Source organism: Urocampus carinirostris, chromosome 16 (assembly GCF_059441175.1).
Source record: "Urocampus carinirostris isolate Australia breed hairy pipefish chromosome 16, RoL_Ucar_1.0, whole genome shotgun sequence".
NCBI classification, from domain to species: Eukaryota; Metazoa; Chordata; class Actinopteri; order Syngnathiformes; family Syngnathidae; genus Urocampus; species Urocampus carinirostris.
The window spans coordinates 11,273,075-11,292,094 of NC_142364.1; the positions used below are offsets into that span (position 1 = coordinate 11,273,075).

At 39.1% G+C, this 19,020-nt stretch overlaps 1 protein-coding gene across 8 annotated transcripts in view; it reads right to left on the reverse strand.

The window, feature by feature from the left end:
* The window catches only part of vav2 (vav guanine nucleotide exchange factor 2), a 204,601-nt gene that overhangs the window by 104,551 nt on the left and 81,030 nt on the right, over positions 1-19,020 (reverse strand). For all 8 annotated transcript variants that reach the window (XM_088320236.1, XM_088320234.1, XM_088320231.1 and 5 more), the window contains exon 2: positions 14,779-14,895. In XM_088320236.1, coding sequence (XP_088176362.1) covers positions 14,779-14,895 — 117 coding nt within the window. The remainder of the gene's footprint in view (positions 1-14,778; positions 14,896-19,020) is intronic.

Below are 19,020 nucleotides of genomic sequence, written 5' to 3' on the forward strand. Positions count from 1 at the left end.
TAATGCATGCTTTTGGAATGTGGGAGGAAACCCAGGCAAGCACGGGGAGAACATGCAAACTCCAAACAGGAAGGTTTGATCTCAAGACCTCAGAACTGTGCCGCCGTGCTTCCCCCCATTGTAACATGTCAAACGCAAAACAAAAATAACATTTGACTCGGGTACCATGACGAAAGATGTGTCATCAAGTGTGATGATGATACAAAATCTAGTCCCTTTTCCTATGTCATTTTTATCATTGGTGGTTCAGTGGTTATAGTTTGGTGCTTTCACTGCCACAACCTTTAACCTAATAATCCCTAAACAATCAATGTTTTGCAATAGTACAGCATGGGGAGAACATGCAAACTCCACACAGGAAGGCTTGATCTCATGACCTCAGAACTGTGTTGCACACGCACTAACCACTGCGCTGCCGTGCTGCCCTATAAGGGTACATAAAAACTTAAATAGCTTCCTGATTTTTTTTTTTCAATAGATAGCTAAACATGTCAGTACAACCAACATGACTTAAAATAACTTAAAAACAAAGAAACCAACAAATTTCAACAGAGTTGGGCACTGCTGTTTTTGTACCAGATTGACAAACTAAGGCTATGGTAAGAGAGCTAATCACTTCAGCTCACTTTTTCTGCTCTCTCTCTCAATCACAAACACACATGCTTGATTTATGAACAAATGTTATGATAAGAGCTAATCTATCAATCTCCTCCTGAACGTTTCTCTCTGAAACAAGTTAACCACACTTCTCTTTATCGCAAACATGCATGTACGGATAAATTAGCAGAACTATTGGTCTAATTTTCCTGCCTTAATGGCTCCTCCCCGGTCGCTTATCCAATCAGCGGGCGTGGGGTGGGCAGCGGGAAGGGAAGGGAAGTGGAGGGAAGAGGGTTTGTAGGAGCAAGAGAGGCTGCATTTGTGACTTATCAAAAATTGACAAAAAAAAAGCCAATACCGATCAAAATCCCAAATATCGGTGCCGATAATCGGCATGCCTGGTTTTCGGTTGACCTCTATATTAAATCACCTTTTTCTCGTTAAAATGATTCAGCCAAAAAGAGGTGGCAAGGTGTATCTGTAATTGCACTCTTAGAATATATAGTTGACCTAATTACCAAATCATATTCACAAATATTTTCTACTGCTCAAATACTGTGACTTCTAAGACTGCTAATTTTAGCATGCTAATTCTAAGCTCTCAAAAAGATGTGTACAAGGTCTTTCTGAAAATGCAAAAATTACATTTAATGTTTTAAAAAATGTTAGTTTACCTCATTACAGAATAATCAAAAAATATTATATCTTCTCCTCAAAAGTCGTGACTCCTTTGTAGTTTGGAAACTGTAGTTGACCTTATTACCGAATGATATTCACAAATATTCCCTACTGCTCAAAAATTAAGACTTCTGAGACTGCTAATTCTAGCATGCTAGTTCTAAGCTGGCAAAAAGATGTACACAGGTTCTTTCTGAAAATGTAAACAGTATTTCGTACATTGGAAACTGTATCGTTGACCTATAATATCTATAATATCTACCTATTATAAGTATCCATCTATATATCTATCTATCTATCTATCGAATAACAGTAACAAAAACTATTTACTGCTCAATAATGTTGACTTCTAAAACTGCTAATGCTAACGTGCTAATTCGGAGCCTTTCAATGATATGTTTTTTGTAGGCAGGCATCAAGCTACTTTTTTTCCTCCTTTAGAAAATGCTTCAGTTTTGAAATAAAACGCTTAATTTAATAGCATACTAGAATACTTTTTCATGATATTTGTGAGTCTGAAAGTTCACTTTAATTAAAAGTTGCAAAATTGGCTAGGTGTCCATTGGCTCGCCTGCCCACGAGCCGGATTGCAACCCGCAGCGAAATTAATGAGCAAGAGCACGTAGGAAGGGCTCAATTTTGTCGCTAGGCGGGGGGGCGTTCATAACAATAAGAAGAGCGCCACCGCTAGCTTTTATTGACAAACCAATGGCGGTTCAGTACATCAAGCACGGCACTCCAAGGGATTTTTCTCAAAGATGAATTCTGATGAATCAGCCAAGAGGAGTTATTCTAAAAAGACAGAGGAAGATGATAACCATGGCAAAGTAACGAAACTTGAGATGAAGAAGGTACACACAACATTTCCCTCGCTAAGGAGTACAACCATAAACAATTGACAAGCAGGACAATTATTAAGATTAAGACGCAATTAAAGCAAAACACGTCCTTTAGGCATATAGTGACGCTAAAAAAAAAGAAGTAGAATAATGATAACAATGGAAACCAAGCTTGATATGATAAATAAGAAGTCACACGAATAGTTTCTCTTTCAAAATAATAAAGCCATAACCAATCAACAATCCCAACTATTTCTAGGAGGAGACAAATAAAGCAGGTTTTCCTATGAAGTTTTAAAATGTGTTTTTGTTTGAATCTGCTCTTTTCTCCCAGTCTGCATCCACCCGCTTCTCCACTAGACCAGCTGAAGTCACGTCCACAAAAGGTATGTCAAATTTCAGTTTTCTTTGACATGTTTATCCATTTATCATGTTTTTCGATCTCATCCAAAATGCTATAGATGAGATATATACTGTATATTATATGCTAATTAGAAAAAGGGAAACACATATAATATGCATTATAAAGGAATAAACATAAATCAAACTGAAGTATAAGTCAAATTAACCATAAAAAATATCATATAAAAGGAATGAACATAAGACACACTGGAGTATTAGTCGCATCAGCCATTTGAATGTTTTTATCTGGGTTACCAGGGATGTGTTAAAGTTTATCGGTTAATTAGCAGAGGGTTTCTAACCCCCACTTTACAAATATTTTACTTTACGATTGTCAACTCAGAGATTCATGTCGTATCCCAGGGCTCTACTGCGTTTGCATTTTCCTAACATTATCATTCTCAGATTTATGAAGTACAGGAAGTGTGACAGGAAGTAGTGTTTTTATCGTAGATTTGCAACTGGAGTGGGCGGAGCTTAAATAAGTATAAAGAGTCCACATGGGCTAAATGCTGTTCTGTCAACTCGAGCTAATGTGTGCCGCCAGTAATGAGCTAACATGTCATCCATTCAGTGCAATTTCCGTTTTATGGCCACTCCAGCCGAAACTTTATGGCCCGCGACTCGCAAAAAAAGGGGCGGAGCTTCGGTACCGGCATCCATCTGCGCGTACCCGAGAGTCTCGTCCGGCGTTCAATGATCCCGTTGACTTTAGTACTTATTTATGCTTCTCTGCTCACAAATTGTGCCGTGGAGTGTTTGGGGATAATAGATTGAAATTCATTGGAAATATATAATGTCAATGGTGAGAAGCGTGAACAAGAACAAATAACGATGAGTTATTTGTAACAGGCTCTGAAAAGTGTAAACCAAAGAAGATCGAACATTTTCTGGTCACTCTGCGAAGTTCAATCTGTTCCTAAAATTCCAATAGGTAGAGCCCCAGGATACAGCACCCCCACCTTATGTTCTCACATAAATCTGTGGAATTAGAGGCCCCTCGTAATAGCATTTTCCCCACTATACAGTGACAACAAATTATTTGTTGTACTCACAAAAGTACCGTAAATTCCGGACTATAAGCCGCTACTTTTTTACCAAAGGTTCAACCCTGCGGCTTATTCAGTGATGCGGCCAATTTATGTAATTTAAATTAGCGTAAACATATCCTCATCATGCAAATTGCAAAAAGAAAGGCACATGACGCAGCTTTCAAGCTAAATGCAATTGAGCAGTCCGATAAAGAAGGAAACAGAGCTACTGCACGTAAACTTTACTTTGCGAGCGTATTGCTAGCGTGTTTTGAATAAGGGAGTGTGGAATGACATCTATGTGACATAGTCTCTTTCCTATATTGGGGAAGACGACTTTGATGACGTCAGATATAAGGAGGAAGATGAGGACGGTTTACCGTGATTATTACAAGTTTGGTATGTTTTTTTAACAAAGCGGTTTACTGTGTTGCGAGCGTGTTACTAGTAGCGTTTTGCTACCCGTCACAGGCACGGTTTGGGATGAAAGTTATAAAATTATTATTAAAGCTTTGAAAACTCTCTCGGTGTACCGTCTTTCTTTGTAAATATGTGTGACCATGTATAATATGTATTTGCAACTGTATATTTTTGTAATGTATTTATTTGAGACACTAATTCTGATATGTTTTGCGAATTAAAAAAGAGGGGCGGAACAAACGCGGGCTGACAGGAAGTGGGGTAAAGGTGAGTGAGACCTGTTGTCGCAGCGGACAATAGTGGATATATATTTTTCCCACCCTTACCTTACTTTTTTTCCTTGGATTGGTTTCAACGGGTACCCGGACTCTGCAGGTCTGCATCAAACGTTAAGTACCGGTATCGTCTTCTGTTCATTTGGCTGTTGTTTTTAGACTGTGTACTTTCTGTTACAATCGCGGGACTCAAAGCCGGATTTGGGCTAATTTTGTGATTGTGTTACATGTTTTAATGTGGGCGCATGCGGCCTATATACAGGTGCGGCTTGTGTAAGTACAAAAGCGGTTATCCTCTCAAAAAATGGTGGGTGCGGCTTATAAACAGGTGCACTCTATAGTCCGGATTTTACAGTATATAATTCCAATTCAATTACATCTCCAAGATGCTTGTCTGCTACTGGTTGAGATATCAAATGCTGGTCTGCTATTGGTTTGGGTCACGGCATCGTGAAAATGCTGATATGTTATTGGCTGAACTACCTCCCACAATGCCTTCATTTTCATCAAGTTCAGAATCGGAATGCTCTATAAAGACTTTCAGCGATACAATAATGTAGTTTTTCTACTCTAGTTATTGGATATGGGTCCCAAGGTTTGCAGTAATGCTCCAGAGGAAAACCAAGTAAAGAATGGTAAATGGTCTGCATTTATATAGCGCTTTTCAAGTCAATGAAGACCTTCCAAAACGCTTTACAATATGCTTCACACTTACCCATTTACACAAACACTCACACACCAATAGGGAGGCAGCCATGCAAGGCGCCTACCTGCTTATTGGGGGCATTAAGGATTCAGTGTCTTGCCCAAGGACACTTTGACATAAAACACGGAGGAGCCGGGAATCGAACCTGTGACCTCTTGATCCCAGGACCAACGCTCTACCTCCTGAGCTAATGCCGCCCATATAAAGAAAGATGTAAAGAAGATAAAAAAAAAAACAAAAAAAGACTACCCTCACCAAGTTGACCGGCCAAAACCGACCGACGATTGGGAATATGATCAAATACAAGGAGGCGGTTAAAGCAACAGTCTAGTAAACTTGCAGTGATGCTAAAGGGAGAAGCAAAACAATGATAACCATGGAAATGAGGCTGAGAAACACAAAGAAGGCACACACATCGCTACCGATCCTAGGTAATATAGCTGCAACCAATTGACGATCAGGACTATTATTAGAAATGAAGAAGCGATTAAAGGAAAATCTTTTTAGGGCATGACAATCCTCACAAGTGGAAGTTTTAAATTTACTTTCGTTTTTAATCCACTGACGCCATCATTTCTTAAATGATTTAAAAATAGCTTAGTGCTCATAAATTGCTAACTGGGAGCATGTCACATTTTAGGAGCACTGCAAAGTGATTTTGGAGCCACAAACTGCCGAAGGAGATCCAGATGGTAGCGAGAATTTTTTGTGAACACGTGCCGGGCAGACCGCAATAACCCGAAACTCTCTTAAATCATCACACAACGGCTAAGTGTTAAGAAAATAATGTAATATTTAATATTAATTTGGCAAAATTTGTGTCATAATTCTAATAAGAATGCTTATAATGCCAGGGTAGATTTATTTTTAATTATTAAATTTGCAAATATTACTTTGTTTTGACTATTAAACGATTGCAAAATAATATATTTTAATTCCAATGTTGTTCTATTTATATAGAACACTTGCAAAGCAAATCGCTTATAACACCAGAATGGGTTTATTTTACCATTATTAAGCACTTCGCATCATTTTCACCGTTCCTTATACAACTCATGACTATGGGTTAGTTTGTTTTGACTATTAAACGCTTACAAAAAAAATTGCTTATAAAATCAGGGTTGGATTATTTTCACTTCTGTATGCTAGCAAAGACGGTTGCTTATTACGCCAGGGTTAGTTTCTCTCGACTATTATCAAGCACTTTCTCATTGTTCGCATCGTCATTGTTCTTTATACGACCCAAGACTATGGGTTTGTTTATTTTAATTATTAAACGCTTGAAAAGAGGATTGCATATAATGCCAGGCTAGTGTAATTTCGACAGAGAACACTGATGAAGATTGCTTATAATGGGTTGGTATATTTTTACTAATATTGAGTGCTTGCACACATTTGCATCATTGTTACTGTTCGTTTTACAACTCTTGGTTATGGGTTGGTTTATTTTCACTACTGTATGCTACCAAAGACAGTTGTTTTAATGCCAGGGTTGGTTTCTCTTGATTATCATAGAGCACTTTCGCAGTGTTCGCATCGTTATCATTGTTCCTTCTACGACTCACGACTATGGGTTTGTTTATTTTGATGATTAAACGCTTGAAAAGAGGATTGCACATAATGCCAGGGTTGGTATATTTTTACTAATATTCAGTGCTTGCACACATTTGCATCATTGTTACTGTTCGTTTTACAACTCTTGGTTATGGGTTGGTTTATTTTCACTACTGTATGCTATCAAAGACAGTTGCTTTAATGCCAGGGTTAGTTTCTCTCGACTATTATCGAGCACTTTCTCACTGTTCGCATCATCATTGTTCTTTATACGACTCAAGACTATGGGTTTGTTTATTTTGATGATTAAATGCTTGAAAAGAGGATGGCATATAATGCCAGGGTTGGTATAGTTTTACTAATATTGAGTGCTTGCACACATTTGCATCATTGTTACTGTTCGTTTTACAACTCTTGGTTATGGGTTGGGTTTTTTTACTACTGTATGCTATCAAAGACAGTTGCTTTAATGCCAGGGTTGGTTTCTCTTGATTATCATTGAGCACTTTCTCAGTGTTCGCATCATTATCATTGTTCCTTATACGACTCACGACTATGGGTTTGTTTATTTTGATGATTAAACGCTTGAAAAGAGGATGGCATATAATGCCAGGGTTGGTATATTTTTACTAATATTGAGTGCTTGCACACATTTGCATCATTGTTACTGTTCGTTTTACAACTCTTGGTTATGGGTTGGTTTATTTTCACTACTGTATGTTATCAAAGACAGTTGCTTTAATGCCAGGGTTGGTTTCTCTTGATTATCATTGAGCACTTTCGCACTGTTCGCATCAGTATCATTGTTCTTTATATGAGTCATGACTATGGGTTTGTTCATTTTGATGATTGAACACGAAAACACGATTACATATAATGCCAGTGTAGTTCAGATTCTAGAAAAGAACCCTGATACAGAAGATTGCTTATAATTCCAGGGTTGTTATATTTTTAGGAATATTGAGTGCTTCCACAAATTTGCATCACTGTTACTGTTCGTTTTACAACTCTTGGTTATGCGTTGGTTTAGTTTCACCACTGAATGCTTGCAAAGAATATTGCTTATAGATCCACGGTAGTTCAATTTTGGCTATTGAATGCTTATAATGCCAGGGTTGATTTATTTTGAGAATAATTGTCCGTTTGCCAATCGTGTTGCTGTTCCTTGATTCCCCCACCCTTTAGGGTTGGTGTACTTCATGTAACATGTAAGATTTGAATAAAAAGAGAGGGCTCATAGGAGGACCTTTAGAACATATTGAACATTTTACGTTATTGTACAGTTCACTCTTTTTCTCCTTGCAAATTCAACTCCAGAGTGTCTGTTTAACTATAAATTTAACACTTGGTCCTTTGAGCCGGATATTGTACAGCTTGACGGTTGTTGTACAGACCTCTCCTGTTTTCCTTGCAAGCTCAAATTCTATTGTTGTCTTCTCTTTTTATTTTGCTAGTCTGTTAACCTCATCACTAAGCCTAACCAAATCAGAGAATTGAGCCGCAACCACCTGTTGTACGGTAACAACCGGTGTGGATAATGAGGTCACGGGAGACGGAGGTGGAAGCGGCAACGGGAGAGGAAACGGCCATTTATAATTCATGCCAAATGAATTATCATCAGTACTGCGGCATTCACGATGAATTATTGATGGCAAGAAGTGGCAGTTGGGGGTCTTGACGGACCGACAGTGAGGCCAAAAGTCACAGGAAGCAGACACTCGCGTGTCGAGCTAATTAAGATTTAGTCGCTCGGCTAAGATGACAGAACAGTGGCAAGAGAAGCGTCTGTCACTAGGGGGAGAAGACGCTTGCATTGGATCTTGGGAAGGATATTCCCCTTTTCGAAGAAACTGTTTTATGGAAGTACTGAACTCGGAAAGTGTCAGGTCTATTACCGGACATCTGGAATAAAACTTATAGCAAGAGACAACAAGAGACTGAAATTCAAAATCGGAGCTAGGAGCTAGGGGTGTAAACAGGCAGGTTCCTGAATGCCAAGAGTCTGTGTCCCATATCAATATATGTATACCACTTAAAATTCATCTCCCTCCCGGAGTTACTTGAGAGTGTTGATGCGAATTGTTGTCTTAAATAATGGTGCAAGCAAAATGTCACAAAATACTGCAAACAAGGATACCAATTTATTCACCTTCAGTGCAGACGTCGCTGGGCAAGGAGAAAGAGTGTGTGTGTCCTGTGTATAGCTCTACCCATTCCTACCACTCACTTAGTCAAATTCCTCTAGGGCCTTTGCTAGAGCTTTTGGGTGTTTAAAGTTTGTTATGTAGCTTTTCATCATAAAGTGTCTCAACAATGAACATTGAATGTTTAATGGGCTCCCACATGAAGGATGATTTAACGTTTACAGCTAAAACGGGGTCTGTTTTTGTGACACCCTGACTGTAAACTGTAATGAAGATTGTGGCCTTTATTTACTGAACACAATTGACAGTCAAAATTGTGACCGCTTTGTGCGTGTGTTCCATTTTATCTCTGAGCCATATGTACTCATGAAAGAGCCATATATGGCTCCCGAGCCATAGGTTCCCGTATCCTGTTGTAGAAGGAGATCATAGCAAGCAAACTCTGACTCTAATCCCCGATATCAGAATTCAATTGGGCAATTTGGGTTATCTGGATCAAGGACAATAATAATAAAAAAAATGTAATGTTCAACTTTTAGGCAAATAAATGATTTATCCAAACTATTCTTAACAGAAAGCAACAAGCAAAATATATTTTATTTTATGTATTTGTGGCTGTGTAAGTAAGAGCTCACTGGTTCCATCATTGGAAGGAATTATGGCGATTACATCATTAAAATGCTGATATGCTATTAGCTGAAATCCCTCCCAAAATGCTTTTATCCCTTTTTGTTCAGAATCTCATGTGAGAAAGTTTTAACTGAATTTCTTAAGCAACAGGTCAGAGGCTTGCAGGTATGCTAATGGTAGATGCTAACACATAATAACTATCGAAATGAAGTCTGTGACTTAAAAGAAATACCAAAACAAGAACATGAATAGCTACCCTCCCTAGGTTTTGGCACTTTTATGTAACAATGAGGAGGCAATATAGCAAAATTATAAAATCTATTTTCATTGAATCTCCTCCCCTTTCTGCATCCACCCACCAACTTCACTGTACCAGCTCATATAAATTCACACCAAAGTTAAATAAAATGTAATTGTTTCTTAACATATATACATATTAAGAATGTTACTTAATTATATACACATATGAGTAATAGTATTTTACAATTTTAATGTTTATACCTGGGGTATGGAATGCATTCGCTAATTAGCTCAAGTTAGTATCCCCCACCAAACAGCAATTTCACTTTAGAACGGATGAAACTCGTATCCCAGGGTGTGATGTATTTATGATTCAACCTATTAGTCATTCCGACATTTTCTCTAACGAAGCTAATCTTCAAATAAACCCCATCGGTAAATATAGACACTTTGCGGTAAGCAGTTTTTGATCTCGTGTTGAACTAAATCTCGACAGAAATCCGTTTTTTTCATTCTCCCTTGACACAAGAACCAACTGTTGCCAACAGATGCTAGCTAATGTAGCTAATCATGCGATCTGCATGTTCATCTCAATGAAGATCCTTGTGTGGCTAATTAAAACGGATGAAAGGAAGAAGCTGTTGAAATCAAAATGCTCTCTGGAGTCCACTGACATTTCGTAGCTTTAATGATGTCATCATGAATTTGCAATGACGGGGGCGGGGCTTAAGAAAACATAGGAAGTCCACGCACGATTTGAATCCCGTGTTATTTTTCCAGAAGCGAGCATTTGGAATTGCCAATTGCCTTCGGTGTCAGCCTCACTGGGATTTCGTTGGCCTTCGACGCGAGAAAAATTGTGATTGGTCCTAAAGGTGGCGATGGCGAGAACCTCGGGGACGTGAACCCTGTTAAAGGATGAAACAAGCAACAGGCCCTGATGAATGTTTAGAAAGGATTGGGCCAGGAAGTCAACTCCCTAGAGTGTTCTGCAAACAGTCCTGCTAGGATTTTTTGATTCCGTTGCAGAACAATAGACCCCTAGGATAAGCTGACCCCACCTTACAACATTTTCACAAAATGGTTTTTTGGCCCTTCACTACAGCATTTTTCTCACTCTACCACATCAACATCAAATTATTTTGCGTCTCTAAGATGCCCGTCTACTATTGGTTGACGTCATTAAAATGCTAATATAGTACTAGCTGAAAAAACACCCCCTGTGCTGTTCTCTATTTTTATCTTTTTTTAGTCCAGAATGTCTTAATGACTTAGCGAATTGGTATGAAGGAATACAGTATTTTTTGTACTGTATCTATTATCTTTGGGTCCTAAGGTTAGCAGGAGAAGCCAAAACCAGCTAACCATGGAAACAAAGCTTGTGATTATCAGGAAACATGAAATAAGCACACAAATGGCTACTGGCAACCAATCGACGTTTAAAGGCCATCAAAGCAAGAAAATCTAAGGTTTTTACGATACAAAACTAGCAGTGATGCTAAATGGAGAAGCAAAAATAAGATAACCATAGACACGAGGCTTGAGATTATCAAGAAATATGAAGCAAGCAGTCAAATGGCTACTCTCAATGAAGAATATGCTAACCAATCAAAGAGCAGAGGCAATTAAAGCAACAAAATATAAAGATGTGACAATACAAGACTAGCAGGGATGCAAAAGTAAGAAGCAAGAAGATGATAACCGTGGAAACCATGCTTGAGATGATAAAGACCAAGGCCGCAGGGCCAAAACAAATCATTAATCAGACCTATGATTAAAATTAAGTAGGAGATTAAAGCAACAAAATCTTCTTATCCTCGCAAGTGGAAGTTTTAAAATCCGTTTCATTGTTAAATCCACAGCACGGCGGCACAGTGGTTAGCACAAGTGCGGCACAGTTCTGAGGTCATGGGTTCAAATCCAGCAACCAGCCTTCCTGAGTGGAGTTTGCATGTTCTCCCCGTGCTTGCGTGGGTTTCCTCCGGGCACTCCGGTTTCCTCCCAAAAAATTACCAAAAATTACCAAAAAAACATGCATGTCAGGTTAATTGGCCGGTCCAAATTGTCCCTAGGTGTGAATGTGCGAGTGTTGTATGTCCCTGTGTGCCCTGCGACTGGCTGGCAACCAGTTCAGGGTGTACCCTGCCCACTGCCCGAAGATAGCTGGGATGGGCTCCAGCACCCCCGCGACCCGACTGAGGATAAGCGGTGCAGATAATGGATGGACGGATCTTTAATCCACCCTTTCCTCCGGATCTGTGTCCACATGCTACTCCACTGAACCAGCTCAAGTCACGTCACACAAGGCCAATTTCATCTTTCCTTTAAGTATTGATCTATTTATGCAGGTATATTACACTTATGCGGTAAATTCTATGAACTATATTGTTATTGTGTTGTTTTTTGACTGGGGGTTAGGAAGGCATTAACTACTGTATTTTGCGGATTACAGAGCGCATCTAAAAAATGAATTGCCAGAAATTTGAATGTGGACCTGATGTCGTGGAATATGTGGAAAATAGAATTTGCCATTATCACAATAAAAAATTAATACAAATAATAACAATTGATGAAAAAATCAATTTATTTTAGTTTACGTTCTATGATGTATAGTATTTCAGACTCTTTTTATGCTTACAGTAGTTGTAATTCAATTTTCCTTATAGTTCCAGAAAATACAGTAATTAGTATAGAATACAAAATTATTAAAACAATACAAACAATACAAGGAAATTGAAGGTTTCTATCCCCCACTATATGACAACTTCACCTTACGATCCCCACCTCAGAATGCTGTATCCTGGGGGTCTACTGTATTTTCTCTCAAGGAGATCTTCTCTTAAAATTCTGTCCAAGCCACTTCCTTAATTTAAATGTATGGCACACGAGTCGGGATGAGCCAACTTCAATATATTACAATGTCACGTTGTTTCTTAATGGAAAATCGATGGTCGGGCCCCAGAGAGAGCACACAAAAGCAATTCCCAAATTGACATCCGCAGGGTGGGGCCAATGTGATTGATTTTGACTTGCCGTTTGATTTTAATAGCGACCACGGCTAGATCATTGACTCCCGGTCTTGAGGTTTATTTACATAGTGCCGAGAGTCCTTGTCTGCTCTTCCTTCGCTCTCAATTTGTCGTCTTGTAGCCAGAATGGAAATGTTGTATTACACGAGTCAAGTGACTGAAATGACCGCTTTGAAATTGTAATGAATCATGAAGCAATCACAAGCCACCAGAATACAAATTTCAAGCGCTTCTTCACACGGAGATAACAACTCTCATACACACGACAAAACCACCTAACACTTTAACCCCTAAAACTTAACCCTAGCCCATACTCCTTCCTTCTAAACCTAATCCTACCCTAACCGTCTAACTAGTTAACCCCCTAACACTTAACTCTTAATTTTAACCCCTAAACCTTACCCAATCTTGAAAACCCAACCCCTAAATGTAACCTTCCTTCTACCCATAACCTTTACCCCAACTCTAAACCGTAACCCCCACTCTAAACCTAACTTTAACCCTACCCAATTCTTAACCCCTACCTCCCATTAAAGCCAACACTCACATTTAACCCACTTAAACTAAACTCCTAACACTATAAACTTTACCCAAGCGTGTAAGTAAACATAACCCCTAAACCTTACCCCCTGTCTAAACGTAACCCTGTAACCCCCCTAACACATAAACCTAGCCCATACTCCTTCCTTCTAAACCTAACCCTACCCGTCTGACTAGTTAACCCCCTATCACTTAACTCTTAACCTTAACCCCTAAAGCTTACCCAATCTTGAAAACCGAACCCCTAAATGTAACCTTCCTTCTGACCTTAACCTTTAACCCAAACTGTAAACCCCACTCTAAACCTAACTTTAACCCTACCCTCGCTCTCAACCCTTACCTCCCATTTAAAGCCAACACTCACGTTTAACCCACTTAAACTAAACTTCTAACACTGTAAACTTTACCCAAGCGTGTAAGTAAACATAACCCCTAAACCTTACCCATGTCTAAACCTAACCCTGTAACCCCTAACACTTAACCCTAGCCCATACTCCTTCCTTCTAAACCTAACCCAACCCTAACCGTCTAACTAGTTAACCCCCCAAAATTTAACACTTAACCTTAACCCCTAACCCTTACCCAATCTCGAAATCCTAACTCCTAAACTGTACCGTTCCTTCGAACTCTAACCCCAAACCTAAACCCCCACTCTAAACTTAACTCTAACCCTACCCTACCTCCTAAATTCTACTCCCCATCCAAAGCTAACCCCTTTAAACTAAACTCCTAGCCCCATAAACTTTACGCAAGCATCCAAGTAAACATGACCCATAAACCTTACCCCCTTCCAAACTTAACTCTAACCCATTACACTTAACCTTGACCCCCATCTAAACCTAACCATATAACCTCCTAACACTTAACCCTAACCCCAACCATACACTACCCTAACCCTCTAAAACTAGACCCTAATCCCTAAACCTTACCTAACATTGTAAACCTAACCCCTAAACCCTTACCTCCCTCTGAATTTAACACCAATCCTTCCCTAAGTCAATTCATTTTTACTTTTATAGCGCTCTTTCACAAAAAGTCTCAAAGAGCTGGAAATACATAACCCTCTTTTCTTAGGCAGGTCGTATCAATAAAGAATTGTCAACATAAAATTTTTGGCTATGTTTTTCAGTATTATGCTTTATCATTCCACCTACCTTACATATTATAATCACAGATGACAAGGGATTTTTTCTGAACACAACACATTTATTCACAAACATTTGGGGAACATATTTTCCTGTTGGCCATTGAATCTGTTACCTGGTTTATTTTAACAGTGAAGTGAATGCAGTTTTACACCTGAACCAACTCCCCACGCTATACTGACTCAACACTGCCCTCTAGCTCCTGGAGAAAGCCTTTGGTTTGCATTTATTTAAAAAAAATCATTAACTTTTAATAGAAATGACCTAGAGACTTCCTTCTTATATGACATACCTGTACTTAAAAATTTATAGCGGGCCTGACTAAATCATCCAATGAGCCAGATGTTTGACATGCCTGCTTTAACCCCTTAACTCTCACCTCTAAACCCAACCTAACCATTAACCCCTAAATCTTACCCCCACTTCTAAAGCTAACGCCAACCCTACCCTAACCCAAAAACCAGCCCCTGAACCCTTGAAAATACGATCGTGACGTGGGAATGGTCACGACCAAGCAACCACATATTATTCAAAAAGTGACTGACCTTGCCGAAGTCCCTGACATCAAAGAGGTCGAAAGGGTCGAAGAGCTCACTGTTCCGCAGGCCAAATTTGTCATGGCAGATCTTCAGGAATGTCCGGATGTTCTTCAAACACAGGAACTACAACAGATGGAGAAGGATGATAAACGATCTGAAGAATAGACTCTGATCATGTGACAAAACATCATCAAAGAGATCATCTGTACCACAGTAAGTTATTCAAAAAGAGCTTCAAACATGCACCATTTTCTAATGTAGTAACATTTTCAGTGACCGGACATGACAGCGTTTCCGTTTCGTGACTTGTGTCTGGACTTCCGATGGCTTTTGCAACCTCCTTTGTTTAGTCCACACATACTATGTTTTTCTATCACAGTAATTGTAATGATCAGGGTTGGGTAGGGTTACTTTAACTTGATTACTTTTAATTACTTTTGGATTACTCCAATACCAAATATGCTAATAAAAGACAAAAGAAACTAAATCTGAATAAAATTATGACTAACAACACGTGGTTAGCTTTCTCTCCTGGCTTTGATCTCTTTGATCTCCGGCAAAACGAACATAAAATGCCACAGAAACAAAATGAAAATAAATCCAAACAGCTTGCCAACATCATTTTTGCCGTTCAATGTAATCCAAGCCTGCACAAAATTTAGTAATTTTATTCATATTTAGTTTCTTTTGTCTTTTATTAGCATATTTGGTCTTGGAGTAATCCAAAAGTAATTGAAAGTAATCAAGTTAAAGTAACCCTACCCAACCCTGGTAATGATTTATAAAAACACATATGGCGGATAAAACGCTTTAAAAACAAAAACCCCATTTCTGCCAAAGAAACTTTTCAAAAAGTTTCTCCATGTACCAGGGTACGTATTATTCTCAGTTGGTTTTGCAACAGTACCACATTCTCGGTTTTTTTCACAACCGCATTCAAATGATTTAATTAATTTATTCGGAAAGAAAAGTTAGGGTGGGCATTAAATTGAATTGTCTTTATAGTCGTTGATAACAACCTGGAGGAACATTGTGTGCAACAAGATAAGACATAATACTCCAGGTTAAACATGTAAGAAATACCTTAAAGGGACAGTGTCCTCATCCATAGCCTTGTCACCTCACGCCTCGATTACTGCAATTCCCTACTCTACGGTTTACCTCAAAAGTCCCTCCGTAAACTTCAGCTGGTCCATAACTCTGCTGCATGCATCATCACCCCTGTCCTTCAGCAACTCCACTGGCTCCCAATCTACCATAGAAACAACTACAAAATCCTGCTCTACACCTATATGGCCATTCATTGCCCCTCCCTACCTCTCCAACCTCCTTTACACTGCCACGCCAACCCGCACCCTCAGGTAATCTTCCTCCCTCCATCTCACTATACCCTCTGCCCGCCTCAGCTCCATGGGGGAGCAGAGCTTTCAGCCGCTCTGCCCCCCAGCTCTGGAACTCATTCCCGCCTAATCCAGTTAAAATAAAAAATGATTTGAATACTAGGAAGCAATACATGAACCATCATACCAATGTTAAATTTAATAAAAGTAATCCCAGGTCGATACATTTTTATTTCTCTTACACAGTGAAATCCCTACCTAGGAGTCGACAATATAGGGCAAGGGTTGGGTAGGGTTACTTTAACTTGATTACTTTCAATTACTTTTGGATGACTCCAATACCAAATATGCTAATAGAAGACAAAAGATACTAAATATGAATAAAATGACTAAATTTTGTGCATGCTTGGGGAGTAACGGAATACATGGAACGGCAAAAATGATGTTGGCAAGCTGTTTGGATTGATTTTCATTTCGTTTCTGTCACATTTTGTCAGTTTTGCTGGAGATCAAAGAGATCAAAGCCAGGAGAGAAAGCTCACCACGTGTTGTGAGTCATCATTTTATTCATATTTAGTTTCTTTTGTCTTTTATTAGCATATTTGGTATAGGAGTAATCCAAAAGTAATTGAAAGTATTTCAGTTAAAGTAACCCTACCCAACACTGTATAGGGCCAACTAGTGGTCAAATACACACTGGGGCTATGAAGCGAAAATTTGGACAGCCTGTCAGGATGAATAGGCAAAAATATTTACAATGCAGTGCCTAAAAACGGGCCCCTGTTATAATATTAGTGAAATGAAAAAATAGAGCTTCGTAACAATATTGCAAAAAATATATAATTATAACAGTTTACAATTATATAACAGTTTTTTGCACTTGTTTAGGTTGGCGATAGCTTTGGGTAAGAAGCTGTCTCTGAGACCGTTTGTCCAGGTTTTAAGGGACCTGTAGCGCCTACCAGATGCCAACACGCCAAAGAGGAGTTGGCCAGGGTGAGAAGAACTTTACGGAACTTCATGTTCCTGGTAAAATAGTTCTTGGTCTGCAATTTTCATGGGCCACTTGCTAGGAAAAGGTCTCATCAAACTGTGAAAAGAAAGAACCATTCATACTTGTAATGACCTTTTTCTAACAGAAGCGCAGAAACCAGAGGCATTTTCATGCTAGTTGTTTTAATGAGACTCCCAGCAGCTTTGGTCATCTCAGCTCACGCTGCGTTGACGCTAGCGTGTTTCCAAGCTAGCAACCGCAGAGACGTTGGTGTAAGAACTCAAGCCGAGAAAAGAATAAACACACAATGTTCTTATTTGTCAAACCAAGAGCTTCCAGTTGCCACGACGTGCTATGTATCAGCCACATGAACTCATTATCTTTCACGCTTTGAATTCAAACACCTCATCACATCTTCAGTTATATACGGGGGAAAAAGAAACTAAGATACGGTTTCTGGTTCTTATCACCGTTTCACCTATAAGCAGTGTCTCCGATACCTTAGGAAGATTCCGGCGGGCTGCCAGGATTAAACTGGTCCCCCCAGAGTCTGAAAAATTGTAGTTTAATAAATATAATACCATTTTGAAATACAGTGGAACCTCGGTTTTCGAACGCCTCTCAGTTCGAACAAATCGGAGTCCGACCGAAAATTGAGAAATTCTTGCTTCGCTGTTCGGCCAAAAAAATCGGAGTTCGAACGCCGGTAATGCGTGAGTGCGTACGCTAGGGTGCGATGCTGAGCGGCGTACGGGTGTTTTAGCCCCTTATTATGCCTCCGAAGAAAGTCAGTGCAAGCAGCAAAGTTGCTAGAGGTGAAAAAAGAAAAGTAGTGCGTAAAACTATTGCATTTAAGAAAGAAATAATAGCAAAATATGAAGGAGGTGTGCGAATGTCTGATCTTGCTAGGGAATACAGCATGGCTAAATCTACGATCAGTACGATACTAAAGAATAAGGAGGCTGTGAAATCTAGTGATGTGGCTAAGTTTTGGAGGAGGTTGAAAAACTTTTGATGATTTTCCTCTCCCCACCGACCACCTGCGCCTTCTGCTGACCACCACAAAGGTAAGAAATCTTATTCATAATTCTTTTCTTTATCCTTTTTTTTTGTTTTTACACGTTTATGTTAGCGTAATCTTTTGTACGGAAGATTGCGCTAACGCGAACGTACGATTAGCCTGGGTTAGCTTTACGTTAAACATTCAAGGTAAACATTCAGGGTGTTGGAACCAATTTAAACGATTTACATTATTTTTAATGGGAAAAATGATTTCAGTGATCGAACAAATCGGTTTTCGAACAGGGTTCTGGAACGGGTTATGGTCGAGAATCGAGGTTCCACTGTATATATAAATGCGAAGGTAATCAAAATAACTTTTAGACCCTTCATTATATAAAGGATCACAAACGCCTTGGTGTGTATTTGTGCAATGTACCTGTCAGTGAGCCCCTCTCCTGTGCAGAAGTGCGCACTTTGCAATGTGAGTTTTATTTCCTTTTTTTCTCCATTTTGCCTTTATTTACTGTCTCCCCCCCTTTTTGTCTTAGTCATTTCCTCCAAATTGTTACATAATAGGTAATGTATCTAATAGACCAACCAATACCATCTGAGGATCTGTTTGGGAGCTGAATGAGACTCTTTTTGTAAGCCAAGCCAAGAGATCCAGTTCTCTAAAAAGAGCTGGAATTCCCATCACTAGTTGGAGTGTTTTATCATCGCACAAAGACTTATTCGCGCTTCAAAATAAATCAGCCGTAGAGAAAAATACTAGTCCTGAGCCAAGATGATTTTTTGTTTCTTAAATTTGAAAAATTTAAGAAAAAGGCGGTAGGTGATTTTAAGGTTGGAAGGGAAGCAGTAGTCTAACGCATAAAGCGGTAGTGTTGGCAGGGACGTGTAGTTCATAAATTG